Genomic DNA, 24,696 nt, shown 5'->3' on the forward strand with positions numbered 1-24,696 from the left:
GCAGAGGCTACCATATTGAAATTGTTCTCTCAACTGAACTTCAATCAACCGAACAGCCCGCCCACTAAGTCAGCTTCCTGTCAGCTAGCTAGATAGCATTCTGGTTGACAGAAACTCTTCTGCCTGCTCTGTCAATCAAATGAGATGCACCAATCAGTTCACAGTGAGGTTTTACATTAATATAATCAAACAACTGTGGGACAAAAAAATTCACCCCCCGTACAGTGAGAGCACATGAAGACACTAGCTAATGAGACATGCATGTTTTTTGAGCCAGGCTGTAAACCAGCTTATTTCTAGTGTAAAAAACAGCTGTTTAACTAGTGTTGCATACAGGAACTTTTGGTGCTCCTGCAGCCAGCCTCAAGTGGACACTCACGGTATTGCAATTTTTTTGCTTCATTTTTTGAGGACTGGAGGTTGCTGCTTGTTAATAATATCACAAAATTAAAGAGCCCCTTAGTTTAGTCACATCAGTGCTGATGTTATTTCTAACATTTGAATCAAGCTGATAAAAATCTGCATTATATGGCTTGAAAAGAGCTCAAACAGACATCTGCAATGTAAAATCATTTCTGAAAAGGCACCGATGGTAGTGCTCTATGTCACAAACTTTATATAAAAGGTAGAATGTTTATCACCTCTAAAATTATGTTACCATTCAGAGACTGCCTTCCTCTCCTGCACCTCGGCTCCAACTTTAGTAACGCTGGTGCTTGAGCCAGTGGCTCAAACATGTAGTGCTCTGGACCACCACAGTCCGCCACAACACTACTGCCTGCTTCAGGGGACTTTGGAGGAAGAAGAAGAATCCTCCACCTCAAAAGATTGCTATGAGGCAGTAGTACTGCCGGACTCTGTGTGACTTTCCATTTATCTCTGGCTAGGGGACATCTCAGACAGGAGGCGTATTTCTCTGGTTTTCTAAGTATAAAAACATCCCTTCTTTTGTCTGAGGAACTTTGTAATTACTCAAAGCATAGGTGCTAGAATTTTTCCCATGTCTACACAGACCGCAGGATATTTTGGATCCATTAATGTAAATGTGAACAGTCACAAACATCAATTTCTTGTCTGAGCGATGAAATTATAACCATGCTTAAACACCAACTCTCTGATATGATTTAAAAGTTGTAGCGACAAAAGCCCTCTTACAAACCTGAACACCCACTCCACACAAAAGTGAGTACAGGAGAGAAAAAGTTGCTTCTCAAGCCCTAAAATTCCTTCGACCACCTTCATTGACAGGAAAAGCACAAGTGTAAGCCATCTTTCCTTCAAACTGCAGCGTTGCCCCTTCATTTATCTCTCCCTCCCCCGTCCTCCCTCCTTTTCCCCCCTGTACACACCAGGAGAGAGCAGATTGTAAATCAGAGGTGGGGTTCAATAACGGTTCCTCTCAGTGGACAACGACTCGCACTTCTTCACTTCTTTAAGAGCTCACATACACTGAGGATGTGTGGGTGGAGGGGGGTGCCGTCAATCAATGTCCGCCTCTAAAATCACTCAACCACACACCACAGATGTACACTTACTAAAAATCCACCCTTACATAACCCCTCTCACCCTCCAGCCTCTGTAGCAGATACTTGTCCGTCTCTCTATCTACTGAGCACTCCCTAATGACACATTGTTAAGATATGCATGCATGCAAACACAAACACACATGAGGCTGAAGCTTAACAAACACAAGCTCATTACACTTGCACGCATACAAAGATTGCACACAGATAAGGATTATATGCACACGTTTACATCAGCTGAAATTGTCATGAAATAATGAGCAAGCTGTTCAGTGCAACACTACTTCTTGCAACTTTGATCTAAGAGATGACAGTCATTTTTGACCTTGACAAAACCATTCTTTTATCTTGTTTTATTTTGAAGTTTTTCAGCAATTCTCACCAAATCTCATCAGCCCCTTTCACATGGACCCTTCACTCCGAGAACTTTCCTGAAAATGTCCAATTGAGCTGCATTTTTGTGCGCAGACTTTCAAATTTTTCAACCAGACTCTTTACATGCTGTATGTATGAATACTGCAACAACCATAATCTAGGCAGACGTATTTCTCTGATTCTTGTCAAAAGTATCCAATTACACTAACTTGAGACAATTTTTGATTGAGATTTACTGTCTAAATTAGATAGTAGATTTTATATAAACGTAGAATACTAAAAACTTTTGTCTCCTTGTTCTTATTTAGATAAGCGATGTATAAACAGTGCATTTAGAAAGTATTCAGACCCTCTTTACTTTTACCTCACAGATGTATTAAAGGTCACATATTATGCAAAATATACTTTTCAGGCATTTTAAATAAAAATATGTGGCCCAGGCCTGTCCACAACTCCCCAAGTTCCAGAAAAATCCATTACCTCCCCCACTCTCTTTCTCCCCCTTACAGAAAAGGTGTCCTGAAACAAGCCATTCTCAGATTTTACCCTCATGATATCATGTGGGGAGTCAGCCCCGCCCCCAGGATTGGTTGGTCCTCCCCACTTGGTGGCTGGCTGCCTTGACATTTTCTATAAATTGGTGCACATGTAGGGCTTGCTAAGCTTAGTTACAGAAAGCCAGAGAGAATTTCTTTAATGTTCACAGTCCTATCTAGGTTACCTGAGCACTGTTTTCCTCAATCAAACTCATCAGCAGACAGAGACTCAAGAAGCAAACTAATACATAAGTACCAATAATATCATGTTATAATAGCACACAATACTAAGGTGATTTAGAGTCATAATATAGTTGTTGGTTTAGCAGGCTCAGTAAAATATCACACATTTTGCATCTTGGTAGAAGTTATTTTTTTCTTGGATAACTGCAGCCTTTTTTTTAAACGTGCATTTTTCACTTATGTTCATCTATGGATCTTTTCTTTCTTTCATTTTATCAGAACCCAGCATTTGATCCTGTCTTCTTCTGCCTTCCTCTAAACTGCCCTGAAACGTCTCAGCATTTGGAAACGCTGTGTCCCGCTTCTTGCCTTGCTTATATTTGCTCTGGACTAACACCATCAAAGACCGTACATCAAAAAACATAACAAAACAAAAAAGAAACAATCCAATCATGCATCTGGTCTAGAGCCCACCAGAGGATGGAGACCACTGTGCTGCATCTGGACCATGTGATACTCTCCAAACACAGACCGGCCTGACCTTTCCTTTGATGTGTCGTTGCAGCCAGTCAAACGCTATTAAAAATAAAGATCACAAACGGGCCACGGCTTTCATCCCTCTAAAGTTCACAGTACAAAAGAGGAGCTTTAGTGATCCACAGCATAGGATCCTGCTTAGTGGATCTTTAAACGTTCTCTGACAAAATCATCCCTGAATGCCTACCAGTGGATCTTTATGCACAGGGCACTGAGGAAATATGACAAATATTCTACTTGTGCCACAGTATGAAAAAATGTTCCTACAAAAACAGGTGTTGATCTTTATGAGGAGTGACTGGAAATTCAACAGCTTTTGAGCGTTTCATTAAGACTGTTTCCAGCTTTAAATTCAGTCAAATTTAACAGGAAACTAACCGAATGTCTATAACTTAATAATTATATACTTAATATCATTTTCAAGGTCAAGAAATGTAAAAACATCAAACATATTTTATTGAACTAAATGTTGTATCCTAGCAGCCTGTAGAGCATAGAGACGTCTGACAAAGCTACACTCTTTAATGTTAATAAAGTAAGATCTCTTCAGATCATATTCACAGAAAAATGTTACAGGATATTAATAGATAAGGGCCAAAGCTCCCAAAGCAGTAGGATGTTCCACCTGTAATACAAGATACTCTGTATATGGACTAACGTTTTTAGCCGCCTGACCATTACACCAACAGTGACTGTACTGACATTGTATTCAAATCCATGTACTTTGATATGGAGTTGGCCTCCTTTTGCTGCTGTAACAGCCTCCGCTCTTTTTGGAAGGCTTTCTGAGATTTTGGAGTGGTTCTGTGGGATTTTTTTTGCCCATTTACTCTGTGGAGCATTAGTGAGGTCGCTTAAATCAGACAAAGTTTGATGTCTGTTACAACAGCAACATAAAGGGAGTATTTCAGTCAGCCTATCTGGGGCTTTGATACAAGCTGGGCTCATTTAAGTTAATCTGTGGACCAGCACTGCAGCGGCTCATATTACAATGACTTAAACAACTGTTAAAAGGTGTGTTTAACCTCCTGAGACCCTGCTTGCACATGATTTTGATTTTGATTGCTTTGCTGCTCTCGCTTAAGCACTTCCAGGAGCTGTTGGAGGCTCCTGCCTTGCTCAAGGGCACTTTGACAGTACTTGGGAAGTGAACTGGCACCTCTCCAACTACCAGGCCAAAGTCCAGATATAGTCCAACCAGGGTATGACCGTTCAATTCCCTGTCAAAGTCTTTACAGGCTGAGCTACTGCCACCCTTGTCTCAAGTTTCCCTTGCATTTTTAATTAATCAGATAAAAAAAAATGGGAGAATTTGCTTTGAAATGTTCCTGAAAGTTCTTGAGGATATGCTTGTATATTTTGGAGAGTTTAATTTTAAGGTATAAGGAGATGCTTCAAAATTTTCAGCTACTTTAATGAGAATTTGGGGATTTATTTGCAACTTTTTGGGTATTTAAATTAAAACTCCGTGGGGAGTTCCCTGTGAAAATTTCCTGATTTTCTAATGGAAATTTGAAGGAATTTTTTTGGATGTTTGAGGGAATTTCTTTGGGAATTCTTCATAATCATCCATAGAAATTGGGGGAAATTCATACATTTTTGGGAATTTGGAAATTTTAGATGAAATTTACTTTGAAATTCAAGTGATTTACTTGGGGAAAAAGTGAAGTTATCTTAAGGCAGAAAGTTTCACTGAAATGTCTGGGGATAGTTAATTTTGGAGTGTTTTATGAGATTTATTTATTTATTTATTTTTTAGTTGAGTTTCATTTAATGTCTTAGATTTTTTTTGCCTTTTAATCCATATTTAATTCAAAGAATTAAATATGGATTTAGTGGACATTTAGTATAATTATTATATTTTGGTCCATCATCAGATAACATCTTCTTTTTTTGTGGAAACTACTTTCTTTTCAAAGTCAAGGCTTAGGATTTATCAGGTTCCACTTATTCCAAATAAGTTGGAGAAACTAAAATTGTATTCCAAAAAAGGCCCAGGTCTCAGGAGGTTAAACTGGTGATTTGTTTGTCTTGAGTCCATGATGATTCAAAGAAGTGAGCCGTGGCAATGAATAAGGTCAGAAAAGCAGCTGTGGACTCTGTAGCAGCTTAAACTCGCTGGCACTGCTGTTTTGAGTCAAATCAATGGTAGACATGGTTTCACAGACAAATCCTTCACAATAAAAGTCTGCAGGTGTGGTTTTCCCTGAGTGATTTTATTGTGATGGCCCACATCAGGAAATGTGGTGTTTTCACTTGCAGTGTAAAACTACAGTTCAATAAAAGTTCAATAAAAACCTTAAGATCTCTGATCCTAGGCTCAGATGGGACTTTAGTAAGTCATCACAGGTTTGTTTTTAGGAGGAGACTGGGGCTTAATCCCCTGAATATGCATTTAAAGACATTACTCTTTTAATTTTGTAATACCGTGTCTGTTACCTTGAATGGCAAACAAAACAGCATGAATAGCCTGATGAAGAGCTATGGAGCCAATTTTTGACAGAGTCAGGCCACAAGCATTGCATGAAGATGACAGCTGCACTTGCCATAGTGACAGGACATGTCTCAGCATTTTTGACTGGTTTTTAAACTGGTATATTGATTACTGCATGTCCACTCCTGCCACACACCCCTGTGCTACTTCCCAGTGTGCATCACTGTTCCTGATTTGAATTCTGTCACGTCTCACTTTACAAACTGAGTCAAACTAAAAACCTTTCCCCTACAGGAGCCGGCCTGGAGCACATTTGGTTTTGACAACACATCACAGTTTTGGAGCCTTTCCTGGTGTTCTCTCCTCATAGGCTGTTAATTGTATCCAAATGCATTGTTGATTAGATAGTTAGAATAAACCAACAGGGCTCTCTGTCCTCAGATGGGATAAAAATCACTTAATTACACCGGCCAGTGAAGAATGTTGTTTAACACCGCTCCACAGACGCACACACTAATAGATAATGCTAACAGGTGTTTGCTATGGGGCTAACAAAAGCATCTCATCTTCTTTTCCCTCTCCAGATCATAAAGGACCAGAAGTTGTTGATTATCGTCGGCGGGATGCTGCTAATCGACCTGTGCATCCTCATCACCTGGCAGATCGTCGACCCGCTTAAGAGGACGGTGGAGGAGTACAGCTTGGAGGTCAGTCTGAATTTTCTCATCGTCTTCACAACTCATCTTGAGTTGGCCTTGATTGTGTTTATCTTGATGTGCCTCAGCTGGTAGATTCCCAACTCCTGTGTTATCTGAGTTTAGGCAAACAAAATTTTGGCCTCAGGCTGCTGCTCGAGCATCTTTGTTGTGTTAGTTATTTTTGGGTCAGGAAGTGAGCCATCGCCGCCTCCTGCGCTCATCCCATGGCCGGATATTTGCCAGCTTGGATGCAAGACATTGGCAAAGCTTGTTGGGAAAGAGGCTCCTGGCATGGCTTTGCTGGAGAGACGACAGGGTGTGGATAGTAATGAGCTCTGCTCCGCTGTGATTGGCTAGAGCAGACTTAGATTCTCTGTGATTGGTTCAGGATTAGTATAGCTGTGCACCAAATTGGCTCAGATAAATTAACTACTGCCTTGGCGTGAGAGTTTGATGTGTGTGAATTGTGTTTTGTTGGTAAGGCATGACTTATTAGCACACAACTGTCAGCAGCTTTAAGGGAATGCAGACGGTGAAAAGCCAAGACACAGCAGCATATTTATTTTCTCAGATGATTTACTCACTTTGGTTAAAATGCCAGATTGAGTTTCCATATTTTGAAGTCTAAAATATGCAGTATGTCTTATGCCTGTCTTTCTTTGCAGCCTTACACTCCTGTGTTCAGCAGACTGCTGCTTGAATTCTTGAATCAGGAGATTTTGTGCTGCATACATTAAAAAGCTTCAAGTCAAGGCTTTTTTTTTTCTGGTTTGGTTTTTAAGGATATCAGCTCATGCCGGTAAATTGACGCTTCAGTGTTCCACTGGTTAAACACAAGAGGCTGCGGCATTCATTTGTTCCTCAATCTAATAAGTTGTTGCACAAAAAGATGGGCTCGCATTAAGCCGAGGGGCAGCTAATGCTGTGTAGTGGTAAATGGGTTATAGAGCTGGTGCATTATGGGATACTGTACTACTGGGGTGGCTACTGTATCAGTGTTTTAAGCTGAATTGTTACAGCTCATTAAATCTGATCAGTGCACGACAGAGAAAACCTCAAGAGAGGCAGCAATGATGTTCAGTCTGATAGCACATTTAAATCAGCCTTTTTCCACATTTGTCTGTTTCAGTGAACATGTTAGCGTGATTGTTTTAAAATCTTTTACATGACTTTATGTGGTTCCTTTTATTTGCTGGCAGTATTTGTATGAAACAGGGGACATTATATTACTTCACTGTTGCTGAACAACAGAACAACAGGAGCAATTATTCCTCTGCAGCTCCGATTGAATCATTTATCTTTGAAGACCACGGAGCGTGGATGCTGCTAAGAGGAGCTTTCTCCCTAATGAGTTCTCTTTAGTCCTGTATGTCAGCTAGACTGTTTACGACTACCATGTTCTTCTAAATTGATGCCATTGGTTGGATCCTCGTTGACCCTTGTACTAAACCGAGGTTATCAGAAGGTGAGGGCAGTGAAAGGCACGGCTAACCAAGGGTTTTTATGGCGGCTTCTTTGATCGTGTTAAATAGATTTTCATGTTTTTTGCTTGCTTGTTGCAAAGGTTCTGCGGGGGCGACGGTAAGGAGGCTGACACTGTTTTGCACCCAGTTCTGACTTTTTTTATGTTTCCATAAAATAAAAAAACCCTGTGATGTAATAAATAGCACTTATCTAAGAGTACCGGGAGCAGGTCAGGCTCAGATTTTTTTCCTATTCATTCCTTGATGAAAAGATTCCTGTGGGAGAAGAAACCAGTTATGTGTCGCATGATATCTTGCCAGACTTATTTACATTCTTGTGCTGCTTTTGGCGTTCTCTGAAGGTATGCTTAGCACATTTGTAGACTCTAGACAAAGTCCCATTTCCTTTGTGATGATAGCCACTTATATATTTAAGCCTGCCTAAAGGGTGTTGCAAAGCCATGCTTAACATATTCATTTGTGAATGTTGTCAGTGTGTGCAGTCGGGTCCTCGTGGAGTATTCTCAGTCTGTAAGCCCCCGGCTTGGGGAGTGTTTGTGTGAACGTATTACCCACTCAGTGTGGGAGTCTGCATCCTCCCTGGGGATGGAGATATGCATGCCTGCGCTGAGGCAGAGGCTCCACATGTCCACCCCAGCTCTGCCAGATTTCAGGCACCAGCAGCAGTGGCCCCTGGGAGTTCAGCTGGGGGAGAGGCAGCCCGGAGCTCCTCTGTGCTCAGAAGCCCAGGGGCTTGTCAAGTGGGACCAGAAACCAGAAGGCAACCCAAATACCCAGAAAAGGGGTGAGAGAGAGAGAGAGAGAGGCAAGGGAAAATCACAGCAAGGACAAACACAGTGTTTATAATAATAAAGGATCTGAGCCATTTCATAGGCACTGCAGACAGAGAACAGGAGGCCTGGTTTAGACCTTTATAATCACTGCATACAATAATACAACCTACTTATTTATTTAATCAGTCTAGTATGTTAGTATAGCAGCAATCCTGCAGAAACACAAAAAACAGAGTCAAATTCACCAAAATTCCAACCTTGGAGACAGTTTCCCTGCAGCGTTGTGTTTGTCAAAGCCCTCAGGCTCTTATGCTCTTAACACCTTCAGACTCAATGTATCTTTATTCAATATCTTTATTAATAGAACACTTTTCAAAATCCAAGTTGCAAACTGTTATAAGAGAACAACAAAATATAACAGGAACAAGAGCTCAGCAAGAATCCTGACAAAACATGTACATTAAAAGATGTGAAATTGATTTAAAAGATCTCTGAGCTACATTGAAGGATTTTGTCCCTCTCAGCAAACCTCAGTTTGGTTTTTAGAACACACAGATGAAGATCTTATCATACATGTTTGCATTAACAGGTCTGAAATAGAGCTATAAGTAGGCCTGGGCGATATAGCCTTAAAATCATTTTGTTGCCTTCTCTTGTAATGGTATTATATGAGAGTATTAGAGAATCAAAAGATATAACACAAAAGAGGTGAAACAAACCTGTGATGGCATTCTGCAGTCATGTCAGAGCATAAGATCACAGACAAAGGCTGATTCCTAATTCTCCCCTTAACCCTCAATCTTACCCTCAAGCTCAACCCTCAGTCCTAACTCGCCTCTCAAAACCAAGTGTAAGGGCCATCTCATGACTTAGAAATGGGACACCCCTTAATAGCAGTTACGATTTCAGTCTGTAGAGAGCAGTAGCGTTCCAAAACTGTGTAGTCTGTCGATTCAGAGGAAGAAGAAGAAGAATGAGACGGCACGTAAAAATAAAAGTAGCCTAAATGTTATGCTACAAAAAGGCAAATAATCCTTAAAATAACATTGAAGTAAGATACTGGAGTGGTTTTCGTAATTTTTAGATCTCTACTAACAAATACTTACATTTGTAGCTCGATTTCTTCCCCGCATTTGCCGCCATCTTTCTTTGAGTGATAACCCTCAATACCAATGGAACCCCTCAACTCAACTCACGGGAGAATTGGGACAGCACTCGCACTTCGCTAACCTTGCAAAGCAGATGGATACACCCGTTTCCTTGTTTCTCACTGGCGAATCCATCCTACAAAGCTCCCATCTGAACCGTTTGGGCCTTGTTAGAAAGTGACAGGACCAATCAGCGACGAGGGGCAGTACTTTCAGGCACAGCAGAGTCGTGACGTAAACAAGCAGCAGCAAGAGCTGGTGCAGTTATGGAGGAAGTGATCAGGGTGAATCCTGCTATAGCGCCAGTTTTATCAGAACTTGACATTTCTTCGTTAAAAGAAGAAAACACAACAGCAGTGAGTTGTTTTCTTTTCAAAAACGACAAAAGTCGAGTACTTACATGTCTATAGTCGCCATGTTTTGCATTATTCCTCAGTAGCTGCGCACGCGCAGCTCGATAGCTGCTACGTCACATGTTTTGTTGCTCTGATTGGCCCGTAGAGATGTGACAGACAGAACGTTCACCCAGTCACACTCAGAGTTTTTTTCAAATCCTCTGCCTTTTCTCAGATGTTTCCTATTGAAACTTTCCCAGATGGATGTGTGAAACACATCCATCTGACGTGTCAGGTTAGCATTTCGCAGGAAGAAGTAAAAATTACAAAATTGTGCTTAAAGAACACTTTAATATGTAAAATCAACACTTTTAGTGTCAAAAATTAACACCATGAAGGTTGAATTAACACTGATGATTTTGCTATGATAGAGTTAATATTTTACACTTGACGAATTGATAGTTAACACTTTTCTAGTATTGCAATATTAACACTTTATCAGTGGTTCCCATAAAAACTCTGGCAGAGTGTAAATTTCAACCTGAAGGTGTTAAATTTGCAGTTAAAATTTACATTGCAGAGTCTACAGCTGCTTCTTTGACCTTATTTATCACCACAGTCCACTTCTTCGAGTCATCATGGACTTTAAACAAACAAATCATCAGTTAAAACAGACCTTTAAACAGTTTTTTAAGCTGTTGTAATAAAAATTGCTGCAGTGCTGGGATACAAACAAACCATCTTAAAACCAAGCTGGCTTTAAAGCCCCAGACAGGACGATAGTGACGCCGTGCAAAGCGAACACTCACTTCATGTTGCTGCTATTACAGACATCAAACTTCAGGAGGAGAGACCACACATTTTACTTCATTACTTTGCTATATAATTATCACATGAACACAAATGGTTGAAACTTGGCTTGCTGTCTGACTGCTTTTTAGTGTCAGAGGGAAACATGCTGATGACTGGACTCAGACTGAGTTGTCTACTACGTTTATGCATCACAACACAAGATAACTTTAAACCGGTGATGACAGTATTGCAAAACTCCGTACTGTGGCAGAAATGTCACCGGTGACTGAATTGATACCGGTTAACAGACCACCACTAGCTGTCAGCATTAATGTGTTCACTATGATGAGCTCAAGGTCTATGATTAGTCTGTTTTTCTCTCGTTCTCACCCACACAGCTGTGTTATGCAGCCCAGATTAGTAGTTGTGTTGTGTGCTGAAAGTGACGTCAGTGCAAACCCTCTATCGGCATGGATAGGTAAGCTTGGCACCCATACAGAAGGGTGCCATAAAATTAGGACAGCAGGAGCACATTATTTTAAATATCATGCAAACCCATGGGCCAAACAAAACAGCACCATTATCTTTATTCTGAGATCTGAAGTTTTAAACTACAAGTTAATGTTTTAGTAAAAATATCAGCAGCTTTGCAGCTTTTCTGCCTCATTGCACAGTGCATTTGAGATTTTTATAAAGGAAAATTAGTATGGAAACTGTGTATTTAAGACCTGAAATCAAAGAGTATTGGAATAAACTGCACCAAAAGGCTAGGCCTCAATTAGCTGACTTTAGGTCACACCTCATATTCTTTCCAGTACCTGTAACAAAGTGTCTACACCATAGTCCCTTCTTGTTTCCCCTTTGAACCAGGTCTATTTTTGGTCTCAACACCCACTCGTATGTGGGGAATTGCACCATGTTGGCTCGCCTCCACAGGCCTCAGAAGCCACAGAGATCAGCTTTGACTGACTTACAGTAATTGGGGAAAGGAGAAGGCCCATTAGTCGCCAAGTTTCCTGTGAGCGCCCACATTATTCTGGGCCATCCCTCCCTTGTGACTCTCCTCTGTCTGTTGTCTTTTTATTTTTTCCCCCTTCCATGTGTCAGAATCACCCCACCTCCACCAGCCCCCCCACTCTTCCTGTGGAGGATTGGTAGTAATGTTGACCTTGGGTTCACAAGGCTGTATCTACCTGCTGTACCCAGGAGTATGCAGCATGACAACTTGGTGTTATTGAACTGCCACAGTGCTTGGTAGTCCAGCGCAGTTGTTGTTTGAGCCATCACACGGGAGGGATTCCCTACTGACTCAGAAGCAACAAGGTCACTCACACATTGTTTGCAGGGATGGTACTGTGGTTGCTTTTTTGAGTAGCGAAAAAGGTGAAAACACTCCGGAAGGATCATCAGTGCAATTGTGTGCTTGGAGGAGAAAGTGAAGTGAAGCATTTTCCACCCTTACTGATCGGTGTAAATACTGTTGGTTTAAAAATGACTACAGTAGAGATTTCTGGGTACCAGGATTTTCCCAGTCTGAGCATGGACGGAGTCATCACTCCGCCTCACCCACTGCTCCCAATCCAGCAAGCTAAGCTTAATGAGGCACTATTAGCAAAACTAGGGCATCCCCCTTTGCATCCTTTATTAACATTAGCATGGAAATGAAACCGTGAAGGGGCTGACAATAGATCCTTGTGGAAGGCTTCATAAAACATGACTGATTTAATATCCTGCCAAATACAAGTGAGAAAGGGCCAGAGAACATGGGAGAGTGAAGTCTTTGAGTGTCTTCAGTGAGAGGAGAGTGACCCCAGAGTCTTATTTTAATTAGTCGACTCTGATGATATGCGGGTTTGCGACCTTGACGTTGTCGCCGACCTCTAAGCCTGGCCTCTGAGCTGCACTTTTTAATGTACTGCACATAAAACGAAAACCGCATATGCTGACTAAAAACACAGATACGATTCAAGCAGCTTGGCAACCCCTTCTCAGTCCCTGAATCCCTACAGCACAGGAAGTATTCTGTGTATCAGTGTCTCCTTTTTCCCTGAGAGCTCAATGAGAGCAGGAATAACTGGTTGATCCAGGAACATCTTGGGAATGCTGATGGAGACGTTGGGCTGCAGTGAGCAATTAGATCCATTTTGTGGCTCATTAATAGTTGAGCGTTTGTTAATGGCGTGAATGTTTGAGCTGCAGAGCAGACTGAGGGTTGACATCAGATTAAGCTCTGAAGTTCTGACATATGCTGCCGTGTCAATTTCCACACGTGTGCAGGAGCATGAGAGCATGATATATGTGTGAATTGTTCTTTTTTATGTTTGTTGTATTGTGTTTACAAGTGTGATCTTGCGTGTGTATGTAGAATGTGCACTCCCACTCATGCATGGATGCATTTTAGTAAGCATGCCTGTGTTTACATACACATTAACACACTCCCTTGTTGTCCTTTGCATTGTCTCCTGCATAATGAAGGACAAACCGTCAAGAAAGCGTGATTAGCATTCAGTTGGATCCTGCCGCAGACCCCCTCTACTCCGGTCTGTCCTCTTGTCTCCTCTTCCCTCCCCTCCCTTCATTGTCGTTTATCCCAGCTTGGAAGCTGCTGCAAGCGTCGGCAGGGAGGCAGCCTGCAAAAAAAAAAAAAGAATATTGCAGTGTGGCATCGCCATGGTAACGGCCACGGTTTTCTGACATCCATAACGCGGAGAGCGGCACTGTTGATCCGTGAGACAGAAATAGCAGGTTAGGGCACCCACTTTTGCATGGTGACACATGCAGAGAAGATCTGCAACATCCATGAAGGAATTCAAGCACCAAGGTGTGCAAACACACGCACAAACTCGTGTGAATTTCTGTGCACGTTCAGGAGAGATTTCCCTTTGCCTCCCTGCCTCTGACGTAAACACCTGTCCGCAGTGAGGCAAGTAGAGAGAAAGGAGGGAGGGAAGGTTTATCTCAGTGCTTTAGCAGTGCTGTGATCTCTGCCCATTATCATATCCCTGCAGTAGCAAGCAGATGTGTTTCTCTCTAGTGGCATTTAATGGGGAAATATTCCTCTTTATGGGATGTTAAGACGAGGGCAAGGTGATGGCATGATCACAGATTTTTATGGTCACATATGAGGTTATGTATTTGTCACCAAATAAATGTTGGGATAAAGTTGCTGTAAACATGCTAAAGACTGAGATCAATGCTGGACTGATGTATACATCTGCCTGTCTTCATTTCTATTTGCAGAACTGTAGTCTTTGCACCCATTTTCTCCTGCTTTTTCTCATTTGGCCAGCTGGCTCTCCTTGGAGCGCTGAAAAAGCAGAAAAAATTGAAAAACAAGCTTGTGATGGCAGTACAGGTGCACAACACTCAGGCTGACCTGAAACTTTACCTTTTTGTTCTCTCCGCTTTTTCTCTGTACTTCAGCCTCATTTTCCTTTCCTCACGCTATCCTGTTTTACTAATTTACCCTGTCCCCCTTTGTAAATTATCTGTTTCAATGTTCAAAGGGTGGGATAGAGACCCAGCAGTGTCCACAGTTCCACTCAAGATTGGCTATATGGAGGGTTTGTTTGGAGAAGTTGCAGATGCAGCCAGAGGGAGAGAAACATGCCGGCTAAATTACTCTAGGTCAGGCATGCCCAAAGTCCGGCCCATGGGCCAATTCCGGCCCAGGGGCTGATTTTAAACAGCCCGCAGCTTGTCTCTCAAAATATATTATTTGCGGCTTGCCACACATTCTTGGTCTATTGAACAAGGTATTTTATTTTGTGTGTGCAATTTTTCATTTCACCTCAAGAATTCGGCGCTATTATGCACCAAGTAGGAACCTTTCAGGTAGAACTAATGTGCCCATGACCGACAAGGTTAGAGCATCTTTGATAGCGGCAGGATAACAACAACAAACATGGCTACTGTAAAGAAGCAGAAAGTTGATAGCAAGGGTCGCCGTTTTCAGGAGCAGTGGAAAGCTGACTACTTTTTTACTGAAAGCAGGAGTAGCTGCGTTTGTCTCATTTGTCAGAGATGGTTGCTGTTATGAAAGAGTTTAATATTAAGAGACACATTGAGACAAAGCATACTTTGTACCAGCGGCTGTCCTACAGTGAACAGGAGGAAAAAGTGAAGCAGGCTGAGTCAAGTCTGGCCTCACAGCAGCGGCTTTTTACGCGGGCGAAGGTGTCAAAGGAACACACTACCTGGGCTAGTTACAAAGTGGCTATGCTTATTGCAAAACATGGAAAACCTTTTGCAGAGGGCGAATTTATTAAAGACTGTTTTCTGAAGATGGTGGATAACATCTGCCCTGACAAAAAAACAGAATTTGCAAATGTTTGCCTTTTTTTCACTTGCCTGCGATGAAAGCACTGATGACACTGCTCAGTTACTGATTTTTTTGCAAGGAGTTGATGCTAAAATGAACATTACTGAAGAACTTCTTGACCTCAAGAGTCTTGAGGGCCAGACGGGTGGGGTGGATTTATTTCAGTCCGTCGCCTCAGTGGTGGAGCACGTGAACCTGCCATGGAGAAAACTAAGAGGGATAGCAACAGACGGCGCTCCCGCAATAATTGGTGAGTGACGTGGATTAGCCTCACTAATATGCAGCAAGGTCAGCGAGCAAGGAGGCAGTGCCGCTCAGCTCCACTGTATTATTCATCAACAGGTCCTGTGCCCTAAATGTTCTAAATTTGAACATGTTGTGAAACCATTCATGAACGTTATCAACTACATTTGCGCTAAGGCGCTGTATCACCAACAGTTTCAAATGTTTCTGCTGGAGATGGGGCGGAGTATGGAGATGTGATTTACCACAACGATGTGAGTTGGCTCAATCACGGATCAGCTCTGCGCTGTTTTTCTCTCTTAGGAGAGAGATTCAACAGTTTTTTGGTTGAAAAGAAACAACCAATGGATGATGCCCCTTTTCTCATCTCCTTTCTCCGTGGACCCCGATGATGCTCGGCATCATCTGCAGCCGGAGCTGATTGAGCTGCAGTGTCACGATGAGCTGCGCAGCTGACACCAGCAGCTCTGTCTTGTGGACTTCTTGCAGCAGCTGGATAAAGAACATTTCCCCGAAATACGAGCACTTGCAAAGAAAATGCTGAGCTTGTTTGGGTCCGCTTACAGTGTGAGCAGACCTTCTCTCTTATGAACCTGAACAAGAACCGCTTGAGGTCCAGATTCACTGATTCTCACCTGTGTGACATACTGCGCCTCACCACCACAGCTCTCAAACCAGACCTGACCTCTTTACTGCTGTCAAGACCCCAGTTTCACCCATCGTATTAATCCCTGTAAGTTGCTGATTTGAGTTGCTGATTGCATTGACTGACAACAAAGATCCAGGCAATTGTTGCATGCTTCCAAGAATCTGTGTCTGTAAATGGTGAGTGTAGACGTTGTAGAGCAGGTCAACTACCTTGGCAGTGTAAACCATTGATCCATTGACCGCAAAGGTTAAGATCAGCCACAGACTCTGACCCGTGCACAGGGCGATGGGTTTGCTAGGCAAGACAGTCTGGTGTTCCCGGTATCTGAGCATGTGGATGAAAGTCAGAGCCTTCCATTCCTTGGTCCTCCCAGTCTTACTATACTCTTGTGAAGCCTGGTTGACTGATGGCCAGAGATGCTGCCTGGACTGTTTTGTGACAAGTTCTCTTCGCACATCTTTAGGTAACATGGGCAAGACCGTGAGTCTAATACTGACAGGAGAGCAAGGATGGGAAGGGTAAGCTGCCTGAATGTGACCGGCAACTGCGCTTTTATGGGCACTTTATTCCCAGGCCTGATCCAGCTCACTGCATACTGGGTGCCCAGGACCCAGTGGGCTGGTCCAGATGTACAGAGGGGTCAGCTGGGAGATAGGGCCTGGTGCAGGCCTGGAGGACAGCCATCAGGAGGAAATTTTCTGGACTTTTAGGTGTAATTTTTGGGCAGTTTTGTACTAGAATATTTAGTTTTTATGCTGGAATTTGAAATTCTAGGTGGAATTTGGGAAGGAAAATTTTCTATGAAATTTAGAACTTTTGCTGAAACTTTATTTCCACTTAGCCTTAATAAGCCCTTGTGGTCCATCATCAAAATAGTGAGAAAATGACTCCACCATCCCTCTCTGATTGGCTGACACCATTTCTGACTGACTGCAGACCACCAACCCAAAACATCTAATCAAAAACCTGTCTAGTTCTGTATTTCCTGCAGGAACCGGACCTTTAGGAGATTTGTGGACATTATTTTTGTAAAAATTAGTTCCTATTCAGAGACAAGACTGCGGCTTCATACCTGTCTGGGCTTACTCATCCCAAATAAGTGTGATCCCTTTTTGCTTCTTTACAGTAAGGCAAGGCTGTAGCCAGCTGTCTTCACGTAGCATAATGAGTGGATACAATAGGAGAAAGTGGGGTAAGATCCAGTTTTTACTTTATGTGGCTCTCCTGAAAGGGAAACAAAGCTACAGGGCAAGCAGACAGTGCAACGCACACTGAATACTTCCACTCTTGATTTGGGATGTCCTGTGGTGTAGTGGTGTGTAAATATGGTATGCTCTTGATTTACTGCAGGGGGAAAACAGCTCTTAAAGATAGCACATTTAATTTTATCTCATTCTACAGTTTAACCCATAACTTGCTTTGCTAAGACAAAAACAGTGAAATATGTTAACGTCTTCTTAACAAATCTGTGCAAATTCTATGTATTTGGTAACACTACTGCACTGATATTTAGGTTATCCTCTGATCCTTAAGCATGCTGCAGTTATACACCTACACACACGTTCACCTGCCCTCATTGTTGTTGCTCCCCCTCCTCCCGCCCTCCTGCTCAGGATCTCCACTGCAGTCAACAGTTTGATTGTGTGAATGTTATCTGAAGGACACAATGCTCCTGTTTCACTATCACCGCGCTCTGTGAAAGCAGGCGGAGAGGATAGTCCTTTTTACATTTCATTTAATCTTGTTAGCTCTCCATCCCCAACATTACATTCTGAGGGAGATTAAACATAGATGTTTTTCTATGGAAAAAAACAACATTTAAATTAGATTCACCCCAGCCTTTTACATCTCATCCCAGATTTGGGTAGATTTAGCAAAGCCTGAATTGAATAATGCAGATTTATCCTGGAGTAATCTTATTCCTGATGACAGAGACGAAGATGTGACACGACAAGAACTGAGAATCATTAAGTATTTATTCTGTCGACCCAAGAACAATGTCCTATGCAGCACTGATGGTTATAAGGTGCTGCTAATGTGGATGTTGAGGCTCTTTTCTTAGCACTGAGTTGAGCACTGGCTAAGATCAATGCCATTTCAAAGTAAACTGGGTCATTAAGGGATAACCACCTCCCACCTAGGCCTCTTCTCATCGACCACCTCTGAAGGGAAGAAGGAAAGAAGCGAGAGGGAACAAAAGGGAACGGTGCATAAAGCTCACACATTTCTTGGTCATTTGTGTGGCTGAGTGAGAATCTTAGAAAAGGATGGTTATGCATTGCATCAAACTCTTCTGCTAAGACGGGCGAACCTTCCCAAAATCTAAATTTCTGCACAAGAAAAGATTAAAGATTAAGAGAGGATCTGAGCAAATACAATATATGATACCTATTCAGTTTATTTTTTATGATATTTAATATCCCCCTGAGAAAAACTGTATTGGACTTAAGTTCTGCACACATTAGGCTGACTTTACAATAGAGTTTCAATATGGTACCATGTAATTTGAGTGTAATATAAAATTATATAGAAGAATAGTAGCCTGGTTCAGAACAATATTATACAAAGAGATATGATACTAAACAAACTGCAAGACAGAATATCATACTATACTAAGCAATACAATACCATATAGTACTGTTGGGTACTTTCTGATACAGACTTGCATTGCAGTACATTAAAATAAGACATGGTCAAATACCATTCATCTATCCATTAATTGTACCACTTATCCCATGCTAGGTGATATTTTGATCAATAAACGCCTTCAAGATCTTGGAGGCCAGCATGAAAACACAATAGGATACCACTGAGTGAGACATGATACTTTGTAAATAAACTCCTTCCAAGTTCTAAAAGCCTGCATGAAGGTAGATTGTTTTTTTTGTTTGTTTGTTTGTTTGTTTTTGGGTTTTTTTATGGTAAGATATAAGATACAATAAAATCCAACTGAGTTAAGGCATGATATTATGCTAACTGAAGTGCTAGAATTCTTCATAAAGGTAGACTGCTTAAGAGACAATACGATACGATACAAGACTGTACGGTACGATGTAAGATATGATGGAATGCAATGCGATACAATGGAGTGAGATGTGATACTCTGCTACATAAACCCCTTCCAGTTCTAAAAACCCGCATTGAAGTAGACTGTTCTCAAGGTACAGAATACATTAAGATATGATACGGTTGAGTGAGGCATGATACTTTGGTAAATAAACCCCTTCCAAATTCTAAAAGCATGCATGAAAGTAGACTGTTTTTTTTTGGGGGGGGGGGGGTACAATACAATACGGTAAGACAATAAACAAAACAATAAAAAAACAATAAAATATACTGCAAGATATGATATGATGTGATACAATATAATACAATAGGATATGACTGAGTGAGACATGATACTTTGATAAAGAAACTCCTTCCAAATACTAGAAGCTTTCGTAAAAGAAGACTCTGTGTTTGAAGGCATGATATGATTCAATGCAGTTGAGTTGAGAGATAATATGGTAAAATAAAACTCTAGATAATTTCAAAAGCCTGCATTAAAGTAAACTCTTTTAAGGTATGATACAATATGATGAGATACACTGAGACAAAAAAATGATACAAGCAATGCAGTATAATACATTATGATTATTATAATTGTTTTTTTTTAACTCAGACTCCACATATTAAGCTCCCTACATAGTTAAATATACAAACAGTAATAGTAGATAATCATACATATACGAACAGAGGCGAGAACCAGTAAAGACTATTGGAAAATACACAACATATGGTGCATATTCTCGCTCAAGATTTGCATAAAAAACATAAAAATAGATAAGAAAGTTTGCTTCCTTGAAACCATAGTTTATATCACAGCCTGATGGTTTCATATTTCTCTATAAGTTAACTATCCTTCATTGTCATGGTTCTCCTTTACCTTACCATGAGGACAAACCATTATGGTGGCCTCTGATGTCACATTGACCTGCTTTTTATAAAGTCCTCAGAGCTCCTCTCAGTAAATGTGTCACAGGTTTTACCCTGGGAATCACCGCTGCTGTCCCAAAGACCTGTCATTATTTTTACATGCCCAGCCCAGCACGAAGAGTCGTGACTCCCCTCCACCTGGACAGGACAAAATAACTCGACCTACATAGAAAACTGCTGCATTAGCAATTAGTTGAAACTAAGTCTACTTTGCTGACATAAAGAAGGCCTTTAAAAAGTATAGGGAGTTTACCATGGCAGCATCAGCGTGAGCTTTCAAATCGCTCTGAGATAAGACAGAATTCAGCACCAGATGGCGAGAGAATGAGGAGACTTCCAAGAAGAACAAAATCATTTCTTTAGCAGCAGTTAAACCAGCAGAGTATAATCTTTCTTTGTTCTTCTGAAATGCCAAACTCTGACAAATCATCTAAGAGAAAGACAAACATGGTTGTGGGCACCATCACAGGCAACAGCAGAGGATATTTAGGAGCTACTTCAGGAAATGTGCTACTGGCAGGTTTTCTCACATTTTTGTTAGTAAAATTACTGTGGGCTCACAAAAGCAGTTAATCAGCTTGTAAAATACATCTTCTGTTGTTTCATTTTGATTTAATTGGTATACTGGTCAAAACAGAAATGTAGTGACTTTTTTATGGTTAAATGATAACAACCAGTTGTCATCTTTGTTTTCATGGTCAAACTGAACCACTTACATTCAAATCTGGCCTAAAACTCTTGGTTTTCTCTGTGTGGTGTTCTACTCTGCAGGTCCCAGCAGTCACTAACTTGCCCTTTAGAGTTTTGAGTACATCTTTATGGCTACTGATTCAAAAATGTATCCAATCATAACTGAAGCCAACAGCAGAAGCAGAGTGGTCCAGCCCCCTCTTCTAATAAAGTTGGATGTATCTACACTTGTCTAGTGTTAAGTCAGTTAAGTAGTGTTTTACCCCAGCAAAGGTTCAACAACCTAGTGTGTTCAATGTTGTTAAAACACTGAAAGCATTTTCATGTTTTGTTTTATCTTGTTCTCATTTCTGCATGCATCATTTTTAGAGGGGAAGATGAGTTGTACCTGCCGAGTCAGCAGAGGATTCATTTTGCACATGATTTCATCATTTCTGCCCTGCTTTCGCAGCCCTCTTGTATTTGTCTTTGTGTGGGGCAGCAGTGATATGTGTATCTGACAGTGTTATCCGTGAATCCTGCAGGAAGGGGCTCTGAGGACTGCTGCAGAGGTGCACCGTTTGTTGGCACTTTGGCGGGTAAATTGGACGTGCGGCTGTGCATGGCTGAGCCTCTACAAGTGAATCTGTCCAAAAACGGCATTGGGTGGCAATATTTACTTTCTCTTCATCTCTTTGCACAGTTTGATTCCTCCCTCCCTTACTTTTTCCTCTGTATATCTTTCCGTCTCTTTTTCTCTCTAACAAAATAAACCCAAACACACCAAATTATCCCAGACCTCCACCGTCACCCTCACCTCCCTTTTTGCTCCTCTCTCACATTTTTTACTCTGCTCATGTTCCCCTGCTCCTCTGCCAACTGCTCCCCCTAACTGCAGTTGCTAGGCAACAGCTGATTGAGCTTGAGGGGTATGCAATTGACCAATTACAAGTCTTCAAATGAAAAGTGGTGTCAAGAGTTCCCACAGTAACAGCTAAGGTCTCATACATTTAACATATGCAGTGAGTGGACACCAGATAATGGGCTGTGTTTAATGTATTCAAACATACAAGCAAACATGATCCTAAACACACAAGGAATTTGTTTAGTTTAAGTTTGTTCAGTTCCTGATAGTTTAAAGTGAGTGGATTGTTCCAGAATAACAGTTAGCTGACATGACTTTATGGTTTCATTGATTCTGTCTAAACTGTGTCCAGTAGGTATGAATGAGAAAAAAGGAAAATTAGTGCTTAAAAATCTAAATGGACCCATACACTGCATCTATCATCAGGAAATTTCTACATACATTGAGTACGATCTCTGCACTTTCCAGAAAAAGTGTTTTTCCCTTTTCCCCAAGACCTACCTGGCATTGAGGCAACCAGTGTCTCAGTCCTGCAGACCTTCTGGCTTCAAATGTAGTCAAATAAAGGGAGACAAGAGTCTAAAGGAGTCTTGTACTGAGCTAAAAGGCTAGTGGAGACCCTTTAACATATTTTTTAAAAAATCTTAATTTTGTCACAAACATACTTTTCATGTAACATAGATGTACTATTAACCAAATAAATGTTGTGGGATGAGTGGCTGAGTAATGATGTGGCATTCACAAATAAGCCTGTTCTAGAAACGGCTCTTTTATGTGAGTCACGGTAGCCAGTTCCCATTTGAGTGCCAGTTTCCTTTCCTCCATCCTTTGTTGCTATTGAATCCACATTTAAAAAGTCAAACTGGTACCAAATGAAGAGCCATTTGGGAGCCAAACAACCAGCTCTGAGGTGTGCCAAATGATCTGGAGAGACGTAACGAGAGAGACTGGACTGACATCAGCTGAGGGAGCATGGGTAAGATCAGAGTTCAATGAATTAAACCATGACAAAACTGGACTGCTTTGTACAAATAGACTGTACACGAGCATTGTGTGACACTGCTCATCCAGAGCAGTGTATTGCCGTTTCTCAGTAAAGTTTTTAAAACTTTGTTTTGACTGATTATTTCACTACTTCCAGATCACAAAAGTAGCTTAAGAATGAAACATGTTTTTATTTTCAAACAACACAGAACCTGGCCTTTTAGTAGCATTTCTATGCAGAAATCACCTCTTGCCCCCCATGGGGAGTTTTCAGCCACTACACGACGTCATATTCAAAGAACCGACATTTATTAACAGCAGTTTTTGTGCAAATGTTCCTTCATATCATGACCAAGCTCATAACTTCATTGCTGTTCAACATTATCCTGATTTCATTTTTTTTCTTCTTTTATGTTCCTTTTTAAATCAGCTTTATGTCTGACCTCCTTTGTTTCCTTGAATTTTGTCATCAGACCAAACATAAGGACTCATCATGGTGAGTGCCAACAGCCCCATGGACACATTAATACAAAAAAAGTATTAAATAAAATGTTTTTTTGGTTTTGTTTTGGGAAGTGATAAGAAACAGTGTAGTACTGAAATTTGTCTCAATGACTGTGATTTTCTCCCCTTCATTTTGTGCATTCCTCTGTTCCTCCCCATCTTTCCATTATTCCTATCCTCACATTTCTTCATTAATTTGGCCTCTTCCTCCCTTCATCTCCTTCCTTGTCCCCCTATCATACTAGAGACACCCTCCATCAGTGACCAGACACATCCATCAATGATCCTCCTCCCCTGCTCATCCACAGCCCAGAGGATTCCATTACAGCTCAACACGCACACAGTTTACACAAAGGCTGCTCTATCTCATCTAGCTGCAGGCTGGGGCACGATTAGTTAGAAACTAGAAATAGTGATGCAGCTCTTGATGACGGCAATGACTGCTAGTGACGATGACAACGATGATAATGATGATGATGACAGTGCTCCCAGAGGCAGCGAGGTGGTGATGAGGTACACTTAGACAGAAATGTTTCAAACTATTGTCGGCCCAGCCTCCCATTTGACCGTCATTAACCTTGTTAACATTCAGAAAGCTGCTTGATTTCACAAGAATGTGTGAGTCAGCGACCCTTGACCTCAAGACCTCAGACAACACCTAATCAGCTTCCTCCTAGCTGCTAGATGTCCCAGTGCAGCCCACATAAACTATTTCTTGAGGTTTTATTTTCCTCTTTCATCTTTTAAAAATGGAGCCTAATTAGGAATACTCAAGAGAGCGGGTGAAGGTTAGACCCTATGGTTCTAGTATAAATATCTAAATTTCTAAATAAATTTTCATCAGGGAGAATAGCATCCATCCCATTTCAGCCTGCTTTCATTCCTATGTACTTTCTTTGGCAGTGGGCCATGTTTCTGTCTCATGAAGTGTACATGGCTCTGTGACACCAGTCCAAACACCAGCCGTCAGCTAAAAAGAAGCCAGTTAGGCCATAGTAGTTCTGTTTGAAACTTTTGAGACAAAGAGAGTTAAGAGGATGAAGACAGTTGAAGCACACACCTGCAGATATACTGTGATTCTTACTAGACTGAGTTTTAACATTTGGCTGCATGCATCAGTGTCATCACTGTCTCATGTTGTACAGCTCCACCTGGTGCAGAAAGTTATCTAACCCAAGTTATTTGTACAAATACATTAAGAAGTGGGGCTGTGACAGGTCTCGTGCCACAAGATCTCACGAGATCAACATGTCACAAGATTTTTTTTGTCAAGGTGAAATCTGTCTCGGAAAATCTGTATGCCACAGGACCTACTGCTGTCATTACAGAAAAAATACCAAACTGGAAATTACAAATATCACAGATGCTGCTGACGCTTTAAACTGTTGGTGTTGCAGCTAGTGAAGAAATGGAGCTGTCACCCATTTGGATCACTGCTCCCAGGCCCCTCCTCCTCCATGTGCACCCCTTGGAGCTGCTAATGATGGCAAATGCGTAGGAAGTTCATCATAACACTGCTAAATACCTGTGCGGACTCTCTTCAGGAGAATAGTTTATTTAGTTTGTGCATGCTTGCACAAACACGGAAGCATGCAAAGCTTTGAATGCTTTGATTCAATTGCTGCTTCGATGTGATTTGTTCTTATCTCATATTCTTATCTCAGACAC

At 41.4% G+C, this 24,696-nt stretch overlaps 1 protein-coding gene across 2 annotated transcripts in view; it reads left to right on the forward strand.

Moving 5' to 3' along the window:
- Nucleotides 1-24,696, forward strand: part of gabbr2 (gamma-aminobutyric acid (GABA) B receptor, 2) — a 316,006-nt gene that overhangs the window by 226,876 nt on the left and 64,434 nt on the right. For both annotated transcript variants that reach the window (XM_041807934.1, XM_041807933.1), the window contains one exon: nt 6,173-6,295. In XM_041807934.1, the coding sequence (XP_041663868.1) occupies nt 6,173-6,295 (123 nt within the window). The remainder of the gene's footprint in view (nt 1-6,172; nt 6,296-24,696) is intronic.

This window comes from Cheilinus undulatus, linkage group 16, assembly GCF_018320785.1.
Source record: "Cheilinus undulatus linkage group 16, ASM1832078v1, whole genome shotgun sequence".
Lineage (NCBI taxonomy): Eukaryota > Metazoa > Chordata > Actinopteri > Labriformes > Labridae > Cheilinus > Cheilinus undulatus.